The 24248-nt window shown below is 34.4% G+C and overlaps 1 protein-coding gene across 5 annotated transcripts in view; it reads left to right on the plus strand.

The window, feature by feature from the left end:
• The window catches only part of LOC113668487 (importin-11), a 56529-nt gene that overhangs the window by 7400 nt on the left and 24881 nt on the right, over positions 1-24248 (plus strand). For all 5 annotated transcript variants that reach the window (XM_027184383.2, XM_027184384.2, XM_089203773.1 and 2 more), the window contains 16 exons: positions 4667-4753; positions 6494-6607; positions 8157-8237; positions 10608-10659; positions 11422-11480; positions 12444-12492; positions 12732-12802; positions 15192-15291; positions 15491-15583; positions 16428-16462; positions 17104-17187; positions 17858-17894; positions 18070-18110; positions 20377-20467; positions 21600-21647; positions 21938-22043. In XM_027184383.2, coding sequence (XP_027040184.2) covers positions 4667-4753; positions 6494-6607; positions 8157-8237; positions 10608-10659; positions 11422-11480; positions 12444-12492; positions 12732-12802; positions 15192-15291; positions 15491-15583; positions 16428-16462; positions 17104-17187; positions 17858-17894; positions 18070-18110; positions 20377-20467; positions 21600-21647; positions 21938-22043 — 1148 coding nt within the window. The remainder of the gene's footprint in view (positions 1-4666; positions 4754-6493; positions 6608-8156; positions 8238-10607; positions 10660-11421; positions 11481-12443; positions 12493-12731; positions 12803-15191; positions 15292-15490; positions 15584-16427; positions 16463-17103; positions 17188-17857; positions 17895-18069; positions 18111-20376; positions 20468-21599; positions 21648-21937; positions 22044-24248) is intronic.

Below are 24248 nucleotides of genomic sequence, written 5' to 3' on the forward strand. Positions count from 1 at the left end.
TACGCCATTTTCATTGGTTGGACAACTTTTTAGATAGACAATTTTTATCAGGTGAACCACTTTATGTTGTTAGAGCATTTTTCTGGTTTTGTTACTTGATTCTCTTAACTGGTTGGACCATTTTACCTAGTGAGACCCTTAAGTTGGACCACTTAAACCAAATGGACCTTGGACTATTTTATCTACTCAGGCAATTTTGAGCCATTTTTAACAAGTGGGACTATTTTATCTAGTCAGACCTTTTTATGTAATAAGACTTTTTTATCTAGTCAGATAATTTTGAGCCATTTGACCATTTTATTCAGGTAGATGATTTTGAATTGTTGGACCATTTTAACAAATTTGTGCCTTTTTAACCTATTGGATCACTTAAACTAGTTCTGATAAAAAAAACCTTATTTTATTATGGTGTTATAAGCCATAACAACACACATGAAAAGATACGATATTTTCTTGTGTTTGATATAGCCAATCAGTTACTGACATGTCACTCACCTTTCACGCCCCTCACAGTCATGTTGATGAATAAATGACAAAACCTTCACCATTCTCAATCCCATCTATGGTTGTTTGTCAGAATTTTCTCAGATCATGGCTGCTAAAACACTTAAAAATCTCTATTGCTTACAGACAGTGACCTTCAAACTTTCTTAGAAGGGGAAGGACACTAAAATGGGAAAAGAAAAACTTAACATTATGTATTCAGTGGCTTTGGTAATGGCATATCTGGTGCATGGCTGAGAACAAAAATTGACATTTTGTAGATTTGCCACACACAGGTTTGGCTGTGTACTTGAAAGATTTTTTCTGTCAGTAGGGACAAAGTCAGTAACTGAGAATATTGTATATTGAACTTATGCCCATGGTTGGTTTTGTTGTGATTCAATGCATTTTTTTTCATCTTGAGCCTTAGTGCCCACAGACATTATGATTTTAAATTGGGGGATTGTCAATCCTGTGGTTTTGTTCATTAATGAAGTCAACTTTTCTTGTCAGTGAAGGGCCATTGTGTTTACATGCTAAACAAAATTATACATGGCTGTCTGTAGATATCGAATTTCTTTTCTCATGTTCAACTGGACACCAGACTCATGAGCTATTCAGTTGAACACTGGGAGAGAAATTCCATATCTACATGTGCCTAGCATCGTTCTTTATTTAATCAGTTTTTTAAAATTCGAACAATATACTTTAGAAGGCATTCTAAGTGACTACAAGTGTTTGTGACTGATAGAAATCAAAACTATGAGGCAGCGAATTAACAAGTTTTCTTTTATCTCAGACAAGCACAGGCTTATTTTTGTCTGCAAAAGTTTAACTGATCAACACAGCCACCAATGTTTAAATGAGATAATCGAATAAAATCAATCAGCTAATAAACTTTAACTGTTTACATGTTCTTGTTCCACATCAGATTGTAAACAATGAAAGCAATTTACAGTCTTGGGTTTGTGCCTGAATTCAAATTTTTTTTGTTCACTCTAACGGTAACATTTAAAGTAATGATGCTATGTAAGGTTTGAAAAAATCAGTTCTCGTGATGAAAATTTGCATGTTGAAGATGCAAAATAAATTTTTTGTGTTGAGAGGTTTATAAACTGTTGGGTCGTTGTGATGGTTTGGGTCATTTTAACCAGTAGAGCCATTTTTCTAGTTAGACCTTGTAAACCTGTTGGATCCTTTTCACCAGGTTCGACGACCATTTTTCTAGTTGTACCATTTGAACCATTTGGTTCATTTTCGCCAGTTGGACATTTTTCTGGTCAGACAAATTTGAACAGGTTAAAGCATTTTAACCAGTTAGAGCTTGAAGTGAGACCATTTCACCAGTTAGACCATTTTATCTTCTTACTCTAGCTATAATGAATTGGTCTATTTGGATGTGTTGGACCTTATTGTCTAGTGAGACTATATTAAGCAGTTGGACAATTTCATTTAGGTAGACCACTTTAACTAGTGTCACTATTTAAACAGGTTGATCATTTTAATTGATTGGACCAGTTCCTCTTGTGATTCTTAGCATCATAAGTGGTTGGACCATTTTAACTGATTTGACTATTTTAACTTGTTCAAGCTTTTTGACAAGTTGGATCATTTTCTTTAGTTAAACCATTTGAACCAGTTGCCCCATTTTAGACCATTTAACTAGCTTGACCTTTTATCCAGTTTGATTGCTTTAACTGGTTGGATTGTATTTACCAGTGGACCATTCTCTAGTTAGACCACTTTTACCAATTGGACCATTTCATGCATTATGACCATTTTCAACAGTATTACTATTTTAGCCAGGAAAATGATCTTAAGCATTAGGACTATTTTATGTAATGAGTTCATTTTAACTGATTGGACCATGTTAGCTGTTGGTATGTTTTCTATAGTTAGACTATTTCCATCTGCTGGACTGTTTTCCTTAGTTAGAGCATTTACTGCTTGCTAGACCATTTCCTTAAACTAAACCATTTGTACCAGGTGGGTAGGTTTATCTTTTTGGACCATTTTTATCATTTGGAGAATTTTATGTAGTTAGATCAAATTTTTTGGTTACACCATTTTAACCAGTTGGATTATGTTTTAATATTTCAACTAGCTGGATCATTTGATTTGGTTAAACCATTGGACCATTTATATAGTTAGACTACATCAATGGTTTGACCTTCAATCTACCTGACCATTTCTACTGGTTGGACCATTTATTCTAGTAAGACCATTTATTACCACTTTGACTATTTAATACGGTTTGACCATTTTAACTGTTCTGGTGATTTAAAGAAGTTGGACCAATTTTTGGAGTTAGACTAATTTAACTGGTGAGGCCACTTAACCAGTTGGACAATTTAATTGGACCAGTTGAACCCAGTTAGACTATTTGAACCAGTTCATCTTGGTAGACCATCTTATAAAATAACTCCTATGCTACAAGCACCCTGATTTTTCAAAAATCTGTTGTATTTATGCCTGCATACTTATAGTTTATACAGATGGTTAAAACAGTAGAAGTCAATTTTCATTATACTTTACAAACAATAAAAAATAATTCTTGCAACAAAAAGCCAAAATGACACTGTCAACACTGTCAGAGATAGATGAAAATATCCGTCAGTTTTATGCCAAGGTTATTTAGACCTCACAAATGAAGGGGAAATGCACAGAAGAATACTCAACTGGAAAGAAGCAAGTTTCATAGTCTTCAATCAACAATGACAACAGTTGCAATGATAGATATGGAAATATTTTGTTGCACAGCTTTAGCAGCTTAATTCTTGTTATTGAGATCATTTGAACATATCCATTTGGCTGCCATTTGGCTGATTTCATAGTTACTCAGCAGCTGATTTACCCTGTTTTGATTTTTGACAGATTGGGTTTCATCAGACATGAGTGTCTTTTGTTATGCAATCATGCTGTGAGCTTTTTTGCTCCTTGTTTAGCCAGATGAATCTCATTAGTCCGAATTTTAACAGCAAGTTGCATTTTATTACTTGCCTGGGCACAGTTTTATCATTTCTCTGGTTAGACCATTTTCTCTGGTTAGACCATTTTCTCTGGTTAGACCATTTCTAGCTGTTGGACCATTTTATGTAACTAGGACATCTTTGCTGGTGTGACCATTTATCAAGTAAGACCATTTTAAGTGGCTGGACCACTTTCTGTGATTAGACCATCTGTACCAGATGAACCATTTCATGTAATTAGAATATTTTCAGTATGATGATTTTATTGAATAAGACTTTTTTAAGTGCTTGGACCATTTTATGTAGTGAGATCATCTAAGCGATTGGACCATTTTCATCTGTTGCATCTTTTTAACTATTGTGATCATATTTGTTAGTTGGACCATTTTTCTAGTGCGACCATTTAACTGGTTGGATCATTTTAGCTTGTTTGACAACTTTTTCTTGTCAGACCATTCCTAGCACATGGGACATTTTATGTAGCTGGGCCATTTTCACCAGTATGACCATTTTAACCAGTCAGACCATATTCTCTTGTTAGACCTTTTGTTCTAGTTGGACCATTTGATTTAGTTAGTGCACCTTAATTGCCAGTATGGCCTTTCTCATGTAAGGCCTTTCTGTCAGTTGGACCATTTCCATAGTTCGACAAATTTTAATGTAAACTGTCCTCAGATGCATGTGCAATTCTCACTCACTCACATGTGAATCACCTCAGGGACCCATTTCTTTACAGTCCCAGGAGCTATTTAGACCCAAAGTCATGTTTTAATCTCTAATTCTGAGGAGTAGTACTTTAAACACAAAATCCCGAAATCCTGGCTATTTTATCTTGGTAGCTTATATTATTTCAGGGACCAGCTTCATGACAGCCCCAATAACTATTTTGGCTCAAAGCCTTGTTTTAAACTCAAGTTCAAAGAAGTAGTAGTGTAGATTTAAGCCCAAAAGCCTTGCTATTCTATTTTCTCTTCTCTTGTTATGAGCAAAACAAAACTTTCCAGCACTCATCTAACCTCCATCACCCTTAAGGACATAGACATCCATCTTCAGGCCATTAATAAGAACAGACTGTCATTTTGAGAAAAAATTGCACTAAACTAACAAAATTGCAATAAATAGATGAGGCTCTTGAAAAACAGATTTATCACTTTCGTATAAAACTAATGAGAACTGAGGTTAGTAATTCACCTGATTTATTTTTCTTTTTGCAGGTGATTACTCAGGTAGCAGTGTTGATCTCAAAAATTGCCAGAATGGGATTGGGGGATTGGCCAGAGCTATTGCCATGCTTACTGAAGGTTTGAATGTGTACCTTTGTATTGAAACACCTGTTCATGAACTTATCACTTCATCTCTTATCATTTTCATTAAAGCTTTTGCAGTGGGTATTGGGCCACAATAGGCCATTTTACAGTTGTATACTTAGTTGCCTATTTAGCATAATAACAAAGCAATATACATTTGAAAAGCAGCAAGGTTTGTATTATAACATGGTCACCCTTAGCCTCACTCCTTTTAAAAGGCTTGGCAACTAAAATTGACTATTGTTGTTGAAAAGTTAAACACTATACCTCCAGATTGGTGATGTTCCCCAACTGCAGTATTTTGCTGTAGAGCTGATTGTCTCTAGTTGTCTTTGCCCTGGAATGTGGTTACTTAACTCATTTCCCAAAAATTTAGGAAAAAAGAAATGGAAAGCTTAATTTTTCAAAAGGTAGTCAGTAGTATTACACAGACCAAAGTTGCTAAAACTTGTTTATAAAACTTACATGCACTCTGATCTTGTGCATTGATCACTGTCATTTGAGCAAGGTGATGGCTCTGTAGTAGTGTGCTCACTCTCAGGGTTGAAACATTTGTATTTAAAGGGGGACTTCAATATGCAAATGAGTCACTCACTCAGTTACTCAGGTGTAGACACTGCTGATTGACACTGTGGTAGTACCTAACTCACTTGACCTTGACACCATTATCATGGAAATATTATGGAAAAAAAAAAACTTGCAGCCACATAAAGTGCATTCTGTATCTGTAGGTGTATCAGGCAGAACAACTTAGAGGTTTGATGCAAAAGGGGAAAACCTTGTAAACAAAGATCATTGCATTACAATGCAAATATGTATAGAGTGGCTGTGAGACAAAACATGGCATACTTGATAGAAGTGGAAAATAATATAATTTGGCTTGTGCAGGCAAAGGAATATTTGGATCACATCATCTAAATGTGATGAACTTTGCAAACATATTTTTGATAAATGCAGGATATTCTCTTGTACTATTTTTGTAGACTACCCGAGGTATGCATTTATTATTCTTTGGAAATGGATAGTTACTATCATTTTAGATTTCTCCATGACTTTGGAAGCTTTTGAGCAAAGTCAAAGTGTCTATTTTTTTTTTGGAGTTCTTTTAGTCACTAATCTTTAGAACGCAAATTTTGCTACAAAACAACTAATTCTAAGTAAAACAAAAAACCATGTTTCATTTCTAGATTACTTTATCCCCAAGTTGGCCATAGGTATTCTTTGACTTGAATTAGCAATCACTTTCTTTCATTATTTGAAATGATTGAAATCAATAGTCAGTAAATCGCTGTAGAACAAGAAATATCATTTTAACATGTCAAGCAGATCTCTCAGATATAACTGTGCAGTATTTGTAAGCATCATCACGGATAAACTAGCTGCTGCTGCTGCTTGTTAAAAGAATTTTGACACTTTTTTTACATTTATAGAAAAACAACAACAACAAAAGAACAAGCATTGAATGATGTTTGAAAATAATTTCTTGAGATGGATAGAAGGATGGTGTCTTTGTTGTACTTTAAAGGTCAAAAATGTTTCAGAAAATTAAAACAAGATTCACCAAATGAAAAAAAGTCACCTGAACACCATAATTTTGTTTCAAACATAGAAAAGCTTTTAAAAGGTGTTGACACTCAAAGAGAATCACAAGTCTTAGGTTTGAATACATTGCATTATGTAGTAATAACATTCTTCTTCATGTTATTTCTCTCTTTACATAATCTGTCAATGTAGGAAGTGAAAAGCCAAGATCCACTGCATCAACAGCGGAGTTTACTGGTCCTGAATCATGTGGTTAAAATGTTGGCATCCAAGAGATTGATCCCTGATAAACAACTATTTAGAAAGGTAACATAATAACATCTCATTTAGTAGCATTAAAGGGTGAAGTTAAAAAGAAGTAGGCAACAGAGAATAGAAAATTCTATATTCCTCACTTAAAGAACATTACCTGGTACATTAAAATATTTACTTCGAACTCCATTTTTTAGATTTCTAATAGTAACATAACTGTTTTCAAATTGTTTTAAAATGATGATGACATTTTGAAAGCAACTAAAAAACCTGGCCACACACACTGAATGATCTAACTTTTGAAACAGACCCCAGTGGAAAGAAAAGGAGTGAGATTATTTCTTGGTCAGTTAAGAAGCTAGATTCATGGAGCATTATTCAAAATGATGGCATCTATTGCTGAATTTTGAGCACTTAATAAGATAATTTTCAAAAGCTTAATTTGCTCTTTTGAATCTCAAAATGTGGTCAGCATTTATAATTCAGTTTATCATGTAAAGTTCATTTATTTCATTAATTTTTATGATAGATAAGATAGATAGATTCTTTATTGAAATACATTGCAGCTCGTAGAGCTGAATTACGTATTTTCATTAAAATTCTAATCAAATGTACAAACTTACAAATTGAATAATACCTAAGAGCTAATGATAGTAATATCTAAAACATTTAAGAATTAGAATTTAGGTTAGAATTTAGATTAGAATTTTAATGAAAATACGTAATGCAGCTCGTAGAGCTGAATTAGGTATTTTCATTAAAATTCTAATCGAATGTACAAACTTACAAATTGAATAATACCTAAGAGCTAATGATAGTAATATCTAAAACATTTAGAAACTATATACTATAAACATGTCATCTTGTTTAGTTTATGTTTTTTGTTTACATTATCATGTTTAGTTTATTTCATCATGGACCTCTCAACTTGCTCACTCCAGAAGTAATTTTTTAATGTTGATGGGCCAGCATTAGTGACATATTTGAGTTTTATTGGCTGATGTCTTAAAATGCTTAATTTTATTGGCTGCTTACCTGTCAGATTTTGCATGTCTAATCACAAACACTTATAATTGGGTTGGTGAAGTATGACAGCCAATTAAGCCATATATAAAAATTAGCTGCATAACTTAGCTTGAAAGTCAATTGTCAATGTATTACACATGTTGGATGTTGTATCAAGCGAAAACCGAGAGGAAACATTAAGGTTTGTGTTAACATTTCACGGACAAGCTACCGACAAGCTACCGACAGGTTACCGACACATTACCAACAGTCGGCCGACTGTCAGCCGACTGTCGGTCCACTGTCGGCCGACAGGTAGCCTATATTTCGGGCAAAACCTGTCGGCCAACTGTCGGCCGACAGGTTTTTTGGGGAGCTCTTCTTCACAATTACCGTGTCGGTAAACCGTGTCATTAACAAAATTCTTGAATATGAGTGGTTCAGCCCTTATAAATGGCATAGTAAATGACTTGAAACAGCCAAATAAGCCATATATAAGGGCTGTTGAGAACCACTAAAATTCAAGCAATTTTTTTTTATTGACACAGTTATGTAGCTTATTTTTTTATTATTGACTCTCATATTTTCTCTTGTTTAGATGACTTTGGATATTTTTAGCTATATTTTACACCTGTGGCAGAGCAAGACAGCATCTCTTTTAGAAGCATTCCAAGTTAAGGTGAATTGTACATTACCATCCAACAGGAATCAAAACTTTATATTCCTTGCCAAGTCCTGTCAGATTTTTAATTCTACTTATTGCTTTCTCTGTCTCACTGATCCTAATTCTCACAATTGTTGTTATCCAGAGGCAATGATAAAGGCTTGTTCAGCTTTCCTTCATAATATTTCAGGTATCTTTCATGCCTCTTTTCTGTTATCCAAATATGCCCCCATCCAAACATTTTGTGATAGTGTGAGAGTTTGTAACTAGAATCACTGCAGATTTAGTTGCCAAAATTCTTCAATTACCTTAACAACCAAAGTGTTTGTGGCTTGGGGCACTGCTGGTGAGATGGGGTACAGCAGACAAATACCCAACCAGAAAAATGGTATAGGTAGAGTCATAGATATATCCAAACCTTTTGTCAGAGTGTAAGAGTTCACAGCTAGAATTACTGTGACAGTCATAACCCATATTGTGACCTTTAGTTGCCAAAATTCTTTAATTATCTTTAGTAAGCAACCAAAGTGGTTGAGGTTTGGAACATTGGTTGTGAGATCGGTTACAGCAGATAAAAACCGGACCAAAAAAAGACATAGATGCAATCATCTGGTGAACCTTTTTCTGGATTAGAGTAGATCTGATTTGCAAAAGACTCATACAGAAGGAGTTGCTTCATTTTTATCTACCAAGGATGCTCATAGACCAAATGAGGGTTATATGACTACATCCTCTAGCATTGTTATTGGTTTTCCCTCTGTCAGTGTTCATTGTTGTCTTGAAAAATTGTGATAGAAGAGTATGTAAATGTGATTTGTGTGGAGTTAGTAATTGATTACATCTTTATCAATATATATGAACTTAGCCAACAACCACCCAACTTAAACTACAAAAACATCATCCCAACAGGATGATGGTCTTTCCTATAGTTCATTAAGATGGCACTGTAATTTAGAAAGACTCACACAACTAGCCCTTCTACCAGGTGCTTCTTCCTTCTGCCCTTTTTGTTGCCTTTTTTTTCGGAATCTGCCTCCACAGGGTCATGCCACTGAGAAATAGTTTGTAGTAAACGGTTTATGGTTGGTCTGTTACTGCCTTAACATTCTCAGACACCAACATAATTAGTGAAGTCAGCAATAGTCTTTGAAATCAATTGCTAATTCCTCCAAATGTATCCTCCTTTCCTGGGAGGTGAGGTATGTCATCAGTTGCACCTCCATCTCAACTAACAATTATATTCCTTACCAATTACGAAAAACAAAAAATTACCTAAACAATGACAAAACATTTGCTCTCATGGAATCAAGGAGCTTTCATCACCAAATGCTGGTCACCATTTATTTTTTCTAATTAGGGTTTGTCACTATCATCACTCACCTACATGTACCTTGTTAGAGATGAAAGCAGCCTTCAATGGAGGGCAGAAGGGCAACTGATTGAGAAAGATGTAATGCCAACAGAAATGTTTAAAGCTGAAGAAATAGAAATACCCCACAATACTAACACATTCAGGGCCATATAAGAAAGTGAGCAAATCCCTGAAATATGGAAGACAGGACTTAAAGTGAAGTTGCCCAAGGTAGTAGATCAAGTGAAATGCAACATCTGGAAAGGGGAATCATTCACAAGCACAAGCCTTGGATGGGTAATTAAGACAGCAACAAGCAGGCTTTTCCCATGGATGGTTTTGCTCAGATTATGTGTTTACCCTGAGGCAGATTCTGGAGCAGAAAAAAGAATAGACCACTCTGCTATATGTCAATTTAATCAATCAAGAGGTGATGAAGAACATCAGTTACAAGCTAGAAGTCTTCTAGAACAGATGCCTGTGAAGAATTATCTGCTTCATCTCTAACAATGAACTGCACAGAAGAACTTGAGATGGATTAGAATACCAATGTCAGACACATCTAGAGTAATTCTCTTTACCACAGATGAAACAAAGGCTTTCCTAAAGAGACAGAGGCTGGACACAGGGAGCAGCTTGACTGCCTGGCAAGGGACAGAAATCAATGGCATTTTCTTGCAGAGTATACGATATGCAAGAAAGTGTTTTATACCCATGAAAAAAAAGGCCTATGGCAGACCAGCCTTGCACCTTCCCTTGTGTGAGATTTATTATATGATTAAACACCTGCAATTATGCAATATGTCAGTGGTTATGGTAGCTCCTCTCATATGACAGGGGAATCTTTTGTTCATAATCAATAAGATAAGACACCCAAAATGTATTACACTTTGTAAAAATGGTTTGAATGTGCCCAAACCAGCTCCCAATTTGCATTATGATGCAAGAGAATTGTGTATGAAAAATTTCTTGTTTCACTGCATGTGAATCTAGTTCAGTTGATTTATTTTTTTTTTATTTTTATTTTTTTGCAGGAGTACACAAGAAGTTTGGGTCCACTAGAACTGAGTTCCCTAGCACTGAAAGGTACCAAATGTATATGGAGATGCATTTATGGTTATTACTACAGTAAAGAAACGTAAATTTGAATATCACATGGGTTGAATTCAGTCCTTATCAATATTGTACTCCTAATGATACATTCAAGTCTTTCTCATAGAAGATTTTTTGAATTACAAAACATTTTGATAACAGACAATTATTGATTTTGGTGTGGAAAACTAATAGGTCTTTTGCACCAAGTGCCATTTTATGGCCATATTTTATAGTTATTGGGGAACATGTAAAGGGTCTCCCAAAAAAGTGTAAGTGTATAAGTCTAAGGTGTAAAGGCACCTTCAAAGGGAATGAGACCTTATTCTCATGTTCTCCAAAAAGGAGAATATGGATATGGTTGAGTGATAGGGGCCAACCAGCCCATTACTGCTGAGGGTCATCCTGCTCTACAATATTGCATTTGAAAAATTGGGGCAATGCTTCTCCACCTAAATGGAATGCTCATGTAGCACAGATAAACCCCTCTTGCTATCAGGCAAAATCACTAAGACCACTTCTCCCCTTCTAAGATTTTGTAAATTATTTGCAAGAATTGTTGTAGTTTTGTGAAAGTGTTTAACTTTTTTCCCCTAATATTACAAAAAAAAATGAGTGGGATAATTTGTTTCTTTCAATTGACATTTGAAATTAAGCATTATTGACAAACATGAATTCTATGTATAATTTCAAGCACAGTGTCAAAAATCCTTTATTAACAAATGACCTGAAGGACTTTCTTTCTTCTTGAAATAGTTTTGAGAAAGTTACTTGTCCATGGGCTGAAGGAGTTTGACCCTACATCACAAGCAGTGGTATGAAAAAAAAAAACTAGTTAAAATACAGTACAATGATTTTAGCCCACCAAGTTTCTTGCTCTTCAAATAGTAGTAAAGCTATTTTCTTGATGCCTTTTGTTGTAAACATAGTAAGGCTGTGTCACTCTCTAGTACTTGTTTGAAGGAACCCATGTCTCTGAAGCAATCAAAAGACAGACTGTACTTTGTTCTTTTATTGTCTATTAAGCAACAGAATTATAATTTTGGGGCTCAGTGGTTTGTAATCTTTGGTTGAGGAGAGTTATGACCTTAGTTGCTGCACAATATCCAATTTCCTTAGCAGTACTTTCTTCTCAACACTTATTTTTTTTGAAACCAGTAACCAAACTTCAATGGTTCTCACAGTGTTTGATTCTAGGGCTGTCTTTCTACTCCTGTATTCTCGTTTTGGTGGGGAAAGGAGACCTATTTAAAACACTTGTCAAGGGTGTCAAATTAAGTTTTGTTCTTCCAGAGCACAAATTTTATTGGCCATCTGAACAATCAGAATTCTTCCTTTGTAGCCTTTTCTTTCTCTGAATTACATACTTTTTAAAGCAATTAACTTTCCCTCTCTTCTTAAATTTCGGTTAAGAAGCATTGTTTTGTATATCATTATTGTTTTAACAGTTACTAATAGTATTAGTGTTATCTTCATGGTTGCCATCATTGTCAGTCTCATCATCTTCATCATCATCATTATTACAGTACTGTAATGATTACTTGCTGTTAAAAATGTTCTAGCGCAACTGGCTTCAGGCTAAGTGAAGTTGTCAAGAAAAACTTCACTCCTTTTTGAGGTTCCTTCTGGACCTTGACTGATACAAATTTTATTCTGACTGATCAAATATGTTGTATGCTCTCTTTCAAAATTACCAGATTTTGTCATTGTCCATCGTTATGTTAATTTATTTAATTGATTTACATAACAAGCATGATGGTTTTTTTTCTTATCCACAGAGTCTTCTGGAAGCAGTACTTGAAAAAATCAAAATGATGTTGCATTACAGTATGTAACATCTACTAGTTAAATATTAAATATCTTACTGTCTTTTATCAAATTTATACTTTACCTATTAATTCATACTTTCTATTGTTTGTTTTTAACTCTGCTTCTTACAAAGAAATGAAACTGATAATCACTCATCACCTATTCAAAAAAGTATACCAACAATCATTAGGTGAAAGTTTGACCAGTGATGAGTGCATGAACAGGTTTGCTTATTTTTTTATTTCTAATTAAAACAGGAAAATCAGAAAATATGAGTTGCAGCACACAAGAAAAAGTTGAAAAATATGTAATACTGTTAACCAAAGTGGTGAGTAACCAATAATGTATTTTTACTTGTCATGTTACATTCACAGTGCCAGTAACAAGAGATTTTATGATTGTCAGGAGGTGAACATTAAGGGTAATTTTATTTGGTACATGTATAGAAAGTATTGTGTGCATTTCATCAATTTGCATGACCCCTTTGGGTTATCCAAACTTATAAGTCTGTAAAATGCATCAGGGCTGTTGTCATGAATCAACAAAAGAAGCTCACATGGTAGTTCGAAAATGTTTTGTGTTCTTTACATGTAATGGCCAACACAAGCAAAGCAAATTTTCAACAACAACTATGAGTTTCGCAAATGATTGCACACTATGAAGAGAGCTAGGATATATTTTACACACAAGCCTTGAATCATTTTATTTAATGTAGTTGAGGTATCCAAGTACTTGTCATAAACTGAAATATGATATTATAGGGAAGAAGCTAAGCTAAATTCTAACATATGAACCAACATTCCAATCATTCTGATATAAAGGAAGATCCAAAAACTAGCTAAAACTCAAAAACAAACCCACAAAGAGACTATCTTCAAAGGATAAAGGAGAACGACTTGAAAATGAACTCTAGCAAAAACTAATAGCCAAGTGGAAAAAAACATGTAGAGTTCTAACAAAGCATGAACAACATAAGCCACGTGTTACAAGTTTGTGAAAACGAGCAATAAAGAAACTAGTGTAAAAACTTGGTGAAACTACCAAAAGACTAGATATTAAGACAAGCACACGGAAAGGAACATAGGCACCTACATAACAGTCCCACATGTAAGAGTTTGACCAAAACAAATTTCAAGATAAGGTGGGCAAAAGGCGCTCTTCCAATAAACACATCTTATCATTAGCCCAAAGCAAGACAATCAACTAAAATGTGGTTCTGGGTGGAACTTAAAGATCACATCCCTAATGGACAAACAGTAATGTCATTATTGCTGTTTAACACGTTTAACACAAAATAAACTTATAACAAATCAATGTCCGGTGGCAAAGTTGTGGCAGCTGTTACATTACATGACAGGTAGATTGAATAGATTGCACTCTGATTAATGCTATGCACATTAGCTAGCAAAAATGTTATACTTTGATTGTGAACTTGTGCGCTCAAACTTTCAGGGAAACTTCACAAGAACTGGGAACAAATATATACCCTATAGAATGTATGCTTAGCCTAACTACATCAGTGAAAAAAACTTATTCCCAAACTAACATTATGGGGTACTAAACTTTAATGTTCTAATTTAAATTAACAATTGGTTTATGTGTCAGTGTGCATTCAAGGGGATATGAAGCACCCAAGAAATTTGAAGAGTTCAAGAGAAGTGAATGAGTGGCTAGATTTACAACTGTGGGCAACTCTGGCCTCTTCAATGCTCTCAAAACATCCTAAGTGCTTCATATCCTCATGCATGCACAGCTGATGTATAAACCAATTGTTTTACAACATTGTTAATGCACTATTTTGGATGTTGTTTTCTCATAACCCAGAAAGTAAGTAAAATATAGAATTAAATTGGTGAAAAAAAACTTATTCCCAAACTAAAAGAATAATAGCCTTTGTCATAATCTACTAAGAAATCAATTTGCACATTCATCACATTTACCAAATAACTGCTTGCTAAAAGGTAAGGCAAAAAAGAGTGGTAGAAATATTTTGAGGAACTCCAGGCATTTGTTTGGTGAAGTCATTAACATGTACAATAGGGTTATGAAGCACACTTGCACCATTGAGTTTAGGCAGGTAATTTGCCAGCTATGCTATAATTGGAAATTTCCCTCTCCAAAGTTGATTTGCCATGGAGCAGAATATCTCACTCATACCACTGTCTAGCTTGGTTTCTACCTAAATGTGCTTGGTATATTCAATATTTATGCTTCCTCTCTTGCTTGGACTCTTATCATCTCTCTCCTTAGGGGTTTGATCCTCTTCTCTCTATTCACCAACAAATTCATACACGCAGTACAAAGCACAAAATGCCAGTACCTAATGAATACATTTGTGTAGAACTGTTCTATGATCAAATTCACCATCCTTCACAAATGTTCTTAGGCTTCCTAGGCTTGGAATTCCCTTCCCTGTGTTTTTACCTTATCGTCTACATTTTTAGCTTCAAACCATTGCTACAAGAATTTCCTTTTCACATAACTTTGAATAAAACTTCTGTTATATGATGTAGTTTATTCTTTCCTTCATCCACATCACTTGAATAAACCAATGTTAATAAGCTGTCAGCTTCTTTTTGGACTTCCTTGCTATTTTCCATGTTAGAAAGTAACTGTTGAAAGACTTCAGTTAAGTGTTTTCATGTTTACAGTATATGAGAAATGAACAATAGAATGAACTTTAACATTGAAATTTAGTGCTTACTGTTCTTTTTCAGCTGATAGACAGCCAAGAACACCATCCATTATCATTCTTACCACTAATGCGGCCTGTACTAGAACTCTGCTACAACTACCTATTTACAAGTGAAGGGAAAGGTGAGTTGCCTAAGTAGCTATGATTTCAATTTGGAATACATGTAATTATCTAATCTAAACTGTCATAATGATAACAAACTTTAAAAGATATCATTAGCCACTTTTTCCATTGTTAAGGGAAACAGAAATAGGGAGAAAAGTCATCTTTCTTCAAAGACAAGTTTGACGCTTATACCAAGGTTGTATCACTCTTTTGCAGCATGTTTATTCGAAACATTTGCTCTTCAGTGTTGTAAGCTTATCAAAATGATTGTTAAGTGTGAGATGTACCAACCTCCCAGAGAAATTAAAGGTAAGGGCCACTAGTACGTATGCCAACAAAGATGCAGCACACATGATTAAATAAAGAAACAAATTCACCATAATGGCAATCACATTCAGGATGCTTGAAGCTGCAACAGAGCTGGCAACTTTGATCGTTTAAAGGGTTGAATTTAATGTCAACTTGCCCACAAATTTATTTAAAAGAGCAATGTTCTTGTTTCTGTCCAGGTTGATCATCTATCAGTTTGTTTTTGCCATTTTGTCCTGTATTTTTAAAAGTACACCACAATTCAAGTCTACAAAGCACCTAACTTTGATCAGTAGGTCTTTCATTATCACATTCAAGTATCAGAACTTTCCTGTGGCAATGGTTGAATGAAACTCATTTTTTTTTCAGTATCTGCTCCCTGACTACTAGTATTTAAGTAGAAAATATTACCAAGTGGGCAGACATTAATTTGAAGAAATATTGGGAGATGATTGGTTTTTCATTTACACATAGCACTCCCTCCCAAATTGAAGATACAAGACATGCTTAATGTACTAAACTTTAAGGTATTAAAGCAGACTTATATCTGACTAGATGGGATCATCAGTTCTGCTTGTAGTTCTGCATGCAATAAAGTACATTTATTTGATGCATGCTCCTCTTGTTACAGAAACAATTGATACTAATGTTGAATGGATGTAAGAGAAAGTAGTGCATGTAGACATGCTTTTAACTTGACTCTCTAAACATATGTATAGATGTTCAATATATATTTGAAAACTGTGTTGAGGATGGTATCATGAATGCCCCAGGTTATTTGTGTCCATAAATTATAGCTCAGCTACTCAAGGTTTCTAACTACACAGAATAATCTAAATTATAGAAACAACTCCTAAAGAGATCCTCAAGGCACACCAGGTTTGTCAATAAACTATTAACTTGGAATAGTAATTAATGTAGTAAAAAATCTGTTATGGCCACAGCAGAACCCCACTAGCTTGTCTTATTTAGAATTACTCCATTCAGGAGTTTTCAGGGCATGGAATGGACACCATAGCAGAGAGAGGCTATGTTTGTTACATTTTACACAAAGTGGAAGAGTTTTTAGATGAGTCTTATTGTAATTTTTCTTGAACAAGATATTGAAAATACACAGCTCTTACTCTATGTAAGATGAACCGTGTTTTAATGACAACATATCACTTGTAACATGATCAATCACTTTAGCAAACTTTTGCTGGTTACATATATTGTGATCATACCTGTGTGTCATGAACTTGATGATGTATACATCGTAGTCGTAGCAATATTTTAGTTGAACAATAATCCTATTGAAGAGATATGGCAGAGGACTTAGGCGAGGGCATTCGGCACTTAAATTTACAGTTTTGCCAAAATATTGACAGAAGATTGTGCACCTATTACCCATGGCCAGTGATGTACATTTAAGACAATCAAATTAGTGGAAAAGTGAATACCATTTTTACCTTAAAAAAGTTTAATATTTTCTAAGTTTTGAGATGAAATTCTTAAACATTCTGGCTCAATTTTCCTTCCAGATTAAGACTGCCTTCTTTACACCGCCAATGCTATCTGAAACTATCCAGCAACTAATTTTATTTTATCTTCCTCTTACTGCTGAGGCAAGTTAACATAGCTATGAGTATAAGCATCTAAGACCACATTTTTATGTAGTTAGACATTCACACACCTGTACTTTTGGAAAGAAGTGGAAGGTATTGGTTTTTTTTTACAGTAGCACAGTATTGCAAGGAAAATACACTGCTATTGATTTATGGAGAAAAAATCTTTACTGTATTGTTATGATGCAATAACTTGACTGAAACAGTAGCCATTTTTTTTAATTGTTGGTTTTTATTTTTTTGGGTTGGATCAGCTTTACTTCTACACCCTGTTTGAATTAAAGTTTAAGTCTATTGAAATTCAGCATCTTTCATTCCTTCAGTGGCTATTTACATATCTCAACTGAAAAAAATGTAACAAATTCCATGCACTCTTCTTTTATGACTTTCAACATGACATTTCTGAGAGTTCTGTGATCATTGGGATGCTTTACTTAAATTTGGCCTCATTTCTTCATTGTATTTATGTCCAATAGCTACGACGAATGAATGCTTGCGAATAGTTTTTATGATGTATAAAACTGTCTAAAATGATTTAAAAAGTTATCTAATGACAATAATATTACTCATTGCAATTATAAAAATGTGCTGCAGCTTTCTAATTGACTTTGTTCTCCATGGGAAGAGATAAATTGTGATGTAGACCATAAGTATATGATTTACATTGTAGGATTTGAAAAGTTGGGAGTTGGATCCTGAAAATTTTGGTAAGGCATGGATTCCTTTACTTCAAACTTTCAGTTCGAGCATATTATTTTGTCATTTGATTGATAATACATGTTTGAAGTCATACCTTTTGAAACATTAATGAGCAGAGTATCAGAATAGCATATGTAAAGTATTAATGAACAGAGATGTCTTACCAGTATCTCATTTTCACAGTTAATGAAGAGGCTGGTGAATCATGGCGATATAATCTAAGGGTATGTTGCTTCATGTGATGTTATAGCACTGAGCCTGCATTAGCTTAGTAAAAGCCATAGTCTAAGTAGTTATTGTAGTGTCATTTTCATTACAAATGATGGTTCAATAAATTGATAAATAGAATTGTGTTGGTTATAAAACATGTATATACAGTGATACTGTTATGGGTACATGTGCAAGTTCCATTGCTGAAGCTGGAAAATGTATAAACAAGGGACTTTTTCATATCTCCTCAACATCAAGAAGCATGTAGCCTCAATTTAAAATTAAGACCTAACATACTATTGTCCATAAAAGTGGTTCAAAAACTAGTCATTTGGTACATCATGCAACTATTTAGATTCAGGTACCAAAACAAATTTACTCTACACCAAATAAACGATTTAATTGGTGTAGCTCATGAAGTTTCCATGGCAGTAGTAGTAGATCTTGTAAATGCTAATGGAACTGTTTCTGTTTTTGGTATGGCAAGTGTGTTTGCTGTGGTTGTCGTTGTTTTGTGGAGTTGGTGCAGTTGATCTGGTTTGTTGATGTGGTGGTAGTTGTTCTACTTTGGACATTTCTTGTGGCTTGTAATTTAAAGCTTCACCTTCTCATTTCACCTCTGTTTCTGTTATTGTGGCTACCTCAAAGAACCCCAAAGGAAATCTTTCCATTTGACCCTTTTTGAAAATCTACCACAGAAAAGTTCTTGTGGTTGCCAAGACTCAAGCAGAAATAAACCTGACTGGGGACAAGATGAAGTTCTGGATTAAAAAAAGTTCTTGCACATTTATTTTTTAGCAATACTGTACTTACAGCAACTCTAAGAAGTTGCTTTTGGCTTTCCTTGTTAGAAACAGCCAGGACAGATGCGACAATATTGATACCCTTCAAATTGTCAAAAGCATCCTTTTGAAATTCCTGGAAAACAAATGTTGTGTTCTTTTGGGCAAGCTGTGAGTGAGCGTCTCATACCTCTGCATTGGGTTCAGATATAGCAACCTGCTGAAGATTCATAAACTCACAAACTCAGGCACTCAAAATCCAAGCACACATAAAAACCTACCTGTAGTTCCTTGTTTGAATCAACATCTCTACTTCCAGTGTAACTATTTGCAGAGAGTCGCATACAGAATTCCTTTCCTAATCAATCTCAATCACTAGGAGGACAATTGAATACTTGTTTACCTGACCTAATATTTTTCTAACACAAAATAGTAATGACATAGGAAATATTGTCCTTTACATCCTGGAGACAAGGCGCTGATTTGTTCAAGTAGAGCCAAGATACATTTTTCACATAAAACTTAAAGTTGTTGGGAACAGTTTTCCTATGCTCTGACTAACTATTGTTAGAGCACTCAAGGCTGGGCATGACAATTGCTTTTATTATGCTAATGTTATAGGGAAATCCTGTTACATCATTTTTTGGGAAAGTCACAGAAAATTCTCAGTAGATTTTCCTACAAATCCAGGATTTTCCTTAGGAGACAAGGCATCTCTGCTAAGTTAACTTTAACCAATAAAAATCTAGCTGTCTCAAAATTATGATGCTGCCAAGTTTACCATCAACTTAACTACCACAACATGATGCTGTGTATGGAAAGAACTCTCGAAGTTCTATGTGATAGGTTAGAGTTTAGATTTTTAACATCTTTTCAGCTCTTTCAAAAGAGAAATGTAGCTGTACATTGATGAAGATTGCAATCCACATCTAAAGTGACCACATCATGAGACAAACAATTATATTTCTCATTTGAAAGTGTTATTTACCAAGATGACTAACCAGAACCTATTTTATGATATGTTTCTAACTATTGCACTAGATTTAAAACGATATCCTCATGTCATGGCATAGCAAGTTAAGAGTATTTTCTACAATAATCTTTGATGAAATCTGTTTATCCGGGATATGGCTCCATATAACTTTTCTCAAAAAATGCAAATAATTCTAATAATTTCACATACATCAGCAGTACTATTTGTCCAATTTTTAAGCGAATTACTTAAATTATAGGGATACTATTTCTCTGGGTCTTCATGCAACTCACATCATCTCAATGTCACAGAGAGTTGATGTAAAATATTATATGTGTGTTGTATCTCAAGAAGAAAAATTAGGAAAAATTATATGGGGTGAAATATTTCAAGATAAAAAGAATCTGTAGCAGCTGTTACAAAATAAACATAGGTACAAGTAAACATGTGGTCCTGTTTATTACCAAGCAACAAGATAATTGACAAAAGGAGACCAAATTTTTACCTTTTTCTAATCCTCTCTAGGCTTGTATAGAGGTGTTGTATTTGAGTCTTCTCAGTGAATTCCGCAGCACTGTTACTCAAGTTGTCACTGAAATGATTAAATTATTGCAAGGTGAGGTAGATTGATGTCATTAATTGTAAAATTGTAACAGAATTAAACTCTCTGCTTCTGACTGAATTATTATCAACAACAAATTTAAGAGATCCTCGCAGCTAAAAACACTACTGAACTAGTAGTTGAAAATAGGACCTGAAATCCCATACAAGATTTTAATCCTGTATCACAGAGGTCATGGGTTCAAATCCCGTACGGGCCTGAATTTTTTCCAGGTCCTATTTTCAACTACTAGTTCAGTAGTGTTCTTAGCTGTGAGGATCTCTTAAATTCGTTTCTTCACCACAGTACAAATATATGAATTTCATATATCTAAAATCATTATTATCAACAAGCAACTCAATTATTACCTTTGATATAACAAAATTGCCTCACTTGCTGCCTTTTTGCACCCCTTCAACATGTATCTGTGCTCTTCTACTAAGAATTAGTTCAAATGGAATATCCCCAAACATCTTTTAGTTAGTGCCTTTGAAAACTTGCTCCCAGCTCAAAGAAATTTATCAGGACTTCCTTCTTATAATATATCTTGTGTAATGAGATGACAATGATGATGATTTTTTTTTATCATTATATTTTTTATTATTGCTTTTTTCTTTTCAATGATACAAAAAAGAAACAGCAATACCTACAAAACTTCTACAACAAGGTCTAACATTACTTAGAACACTCAAATGACCTCTGTGATACTTGGTTCAAATCCCACATGGGCCTGAATTTTTTTTTTAGGTCTTGTTTATAGCTGCGAGGATCTATTATATTCGTTTCTTCACCACAGTGCACATATATGATTTTCATATATCCACAATAATGTAAAAATTAATTTTTTGCCTAATTTTCCAAATGTGTGAACCTATCTTCAACACTCTCTTGCTTGTTTTTGATAAAAGCAGCATCTATTTCCAAGGGGGTGATTGAGTTTTAAATAATTTTTTTTTCCTCAAGTGATATTTCTAATGAGTTTTCGGTGACGTATCACAGTTGTTTTTAGGGTCAAAGGTACACAATTATTTTGATGATTCCTTGAACAAGAAAAAAAGTCAATTATGATTGACAGAGCTTTGAATTTCAGCTCTTCATCTTTCCATCCTAAAAGCAAAAGAAGCTTTTCCTATTTTTTTCCTTTAAGGGTCCCCACCATCTGATGACATAAGTGTCCTATTAAAGAAAGATGCAGGTATTGTAACATCGATGTACATATGCCATGTTTTTTCTGGCCCTTCTTGTACACACACCGAATTACGATTTTTACAATAGGACTTTCTCCCTAAACACTACAATTACTTCATGGTGTCTCCCAGCAACATTCCCTAGTGGTGTGATAGTTTCCCTTTTCATACCGCAAATCAGCAGAAGCTTGCACTTGTTTAATATTTGTTTTTATTTTACAGTAGTTTAATAAGTAGTTTAAGGCGTCAGCAGAAACTATTATACATTTGCTGTTAGTTTATTTTTTCATTTTTATAGTATATAATGCTTGTGGACTTTCATCATATGACCTTTTTGATGAAATTGACTTTGATCAATGGTTCCTAACTCAACTACTTCAGGAATTAAACAATTCCTCATCCAGGTATGTGCTAACAGCATATAATGCATATAAAAGTGACAACAGAAATGCTCTTCTTTGCTGGAAGATTATTTGTCTTTCAAGACAAATTAAACCAATCTAAAAAACTAGCCAAAGAACTGCTACAAAGAATTAATTGAAAGCTAATTAAGGATTTAAGAAAAGCTGTTTACTGCTCTCCTTAATTCATATTTATAAAACGGTCTACCCATGCTCAAAAATGCACCCTTTTTGTATGTAAAATCACCTTGCGTCCAATTATAAAGATCTGTTGAATAGTATGTATGATTGAAATTTGTTACTATTTACTCTAAATTCTTTCCATATTTTCAAAATTCTTATTTCTCAATTTACTCAAACTACTATTTGTATCTTAAGATAAGCTGTACTTTGTGTATCTACATACATTAAATTCATCAGAGTTAGTCCACTTTTTTGAAAATTTGCATAGAATGCAAATGTTTTCCAAGTTTATGTACAGTTGTTGTACAATTTCTTAAGTTTTCATTATGATATTTACTTAATACTTAAAACTTTACGTAGTTTGCGTGAACAGGACTCCAGAGGTAGATGCTTGACTTAATTTTTATCATGCATAATGAAAGAAATATACATTGTACATATGAATGTAGGGAGAGCCATGTATTTATATGTCACTGAAATGTTGATCTTTCCTCAGATATACTTGTAGTCCTTATGAAAATTTGCTCAATATATAATGAAAGTTTACCAATGCTTGAGTGAACCAATAGAAATTATTTTTATTCAGAAAGTGAAGTGTGTTTTACTTTTGTCAACAAAATGAAAATTGCATCATTACTGTGCCATATTTTCTCCAAAAACTTAAATTAAAATGGTCAAATGCATGCATGCGATAGAGTATAATGTATTTTTGTATAAAAGGTAATAAACATTCAGGGTGTCATGATCTCACTTAGACATGAACTCCTTAGCAACTTTTTGGTGGCAAACAGCTTCATTGGGAGATCCCATTTCAACTGAGCTTTGTTTACACTAGCATTGTGGTGCTGTATGTTTTAAAAAAGATGAAACAATTTCTCATCATGACACATGAAAAAAGGATAAAAAGTCCTTGGTTGAAAAACAAAGCAAAGCCAGGACCAACTCAACAAGGAGGAATGTTCTAAATGTCTTGTCTTGCATTTTCTACATAATACCATAATTCAGGCAAAAGAAACAAACAACATATGTATCCTTGATGTTGTAGTGGGCTAAAACCACCTCCTTAATGGAGGAGTCTACCAGCAAGCTGTCAACTCACCAACAACTGGTCAACTCATGGGTTGATTGTGCCAAGCTAACATGTAGGCAAAGTGACTGGGTAGCCACAAAGAATGCTTTGGACATCCTTTGACAATCACCTCTAGATACATAACCAATCTCAAAGAAGAACCCTTGTTGAAGCCATGTGATTGTAAGATACTTTTGGCATGGGCAGATTAGATGAAAGACTGCAAACATAATTTGTAACCATCAGTTGACTGGATATGTGGATGAGATGAACAGTGCAAACAAGTCTTGTTGCATAAGTTATCAAGGTCCAGGCAAGAGCTGAAAACAGTCCTGTATTCCCTTCTCAAAAAGATGCAAAACAATGGCCCCTTAATGGCATCAAGCAGGTAATTATTGGCACAAAAGAAGTTCAGGCGATCATCAGCACTAATGCTCCTGAGGCATTATGGCTTTTGGAAGAAGGGTGGGGTGTGCAACTCTTAGCTGGACACTAATGAGCCTAGTGGCAAAATTGAATGAACCAGAATGTTATGGAAATTCAATCTTCTTTCCTTAGCTGCTAAGAGATGATGACAATTGTCTCATGCAACAGCTCAGAAGCTTCTGAGTAATGGAGAAGTCCAGAATAGTTCCTAACACCAAGCCTGCATTTCAACTGATGGCATGAGAGCTCTTGCAATCATGGAACAATGAGTGAAACTAGAAGATTGTTATTTTCAAAATACCATATACCATTCCTGCCTGATGATTGACAACAGCAGAATGGAGACTGTAAATGCTTAAAAAAACTTTTTTAGACAGGGACCTGTTTGAAAATTACAAAGTCACTATGAAAAAGTGTGTGGGAAGAATAATCCAGCCACCAACGAAAGAGCTTCATTTTGAGAATAAGTAATTGTGATAACTGCCTCACCACCCACTGTTAACAAGCCCGGGAAGAAGAGTTTTTGCCTG

The sequence above is a fragment of the Pocillopora damicornis genome, chromosome 4 (assembly GCF_964200805.1).
Source record: "Pocillopora damicornis chromosome 4, jaPocDami1.2, whole genome shotgun sequence".
In the NCBI taxonomy this organism is placed as follows: Eukaryota; Metazoa; Cnidaria; class Anthozoa; order Scleractinia; family Pocilloporidae; genus Pocillopora; species Pocillopora damicornis.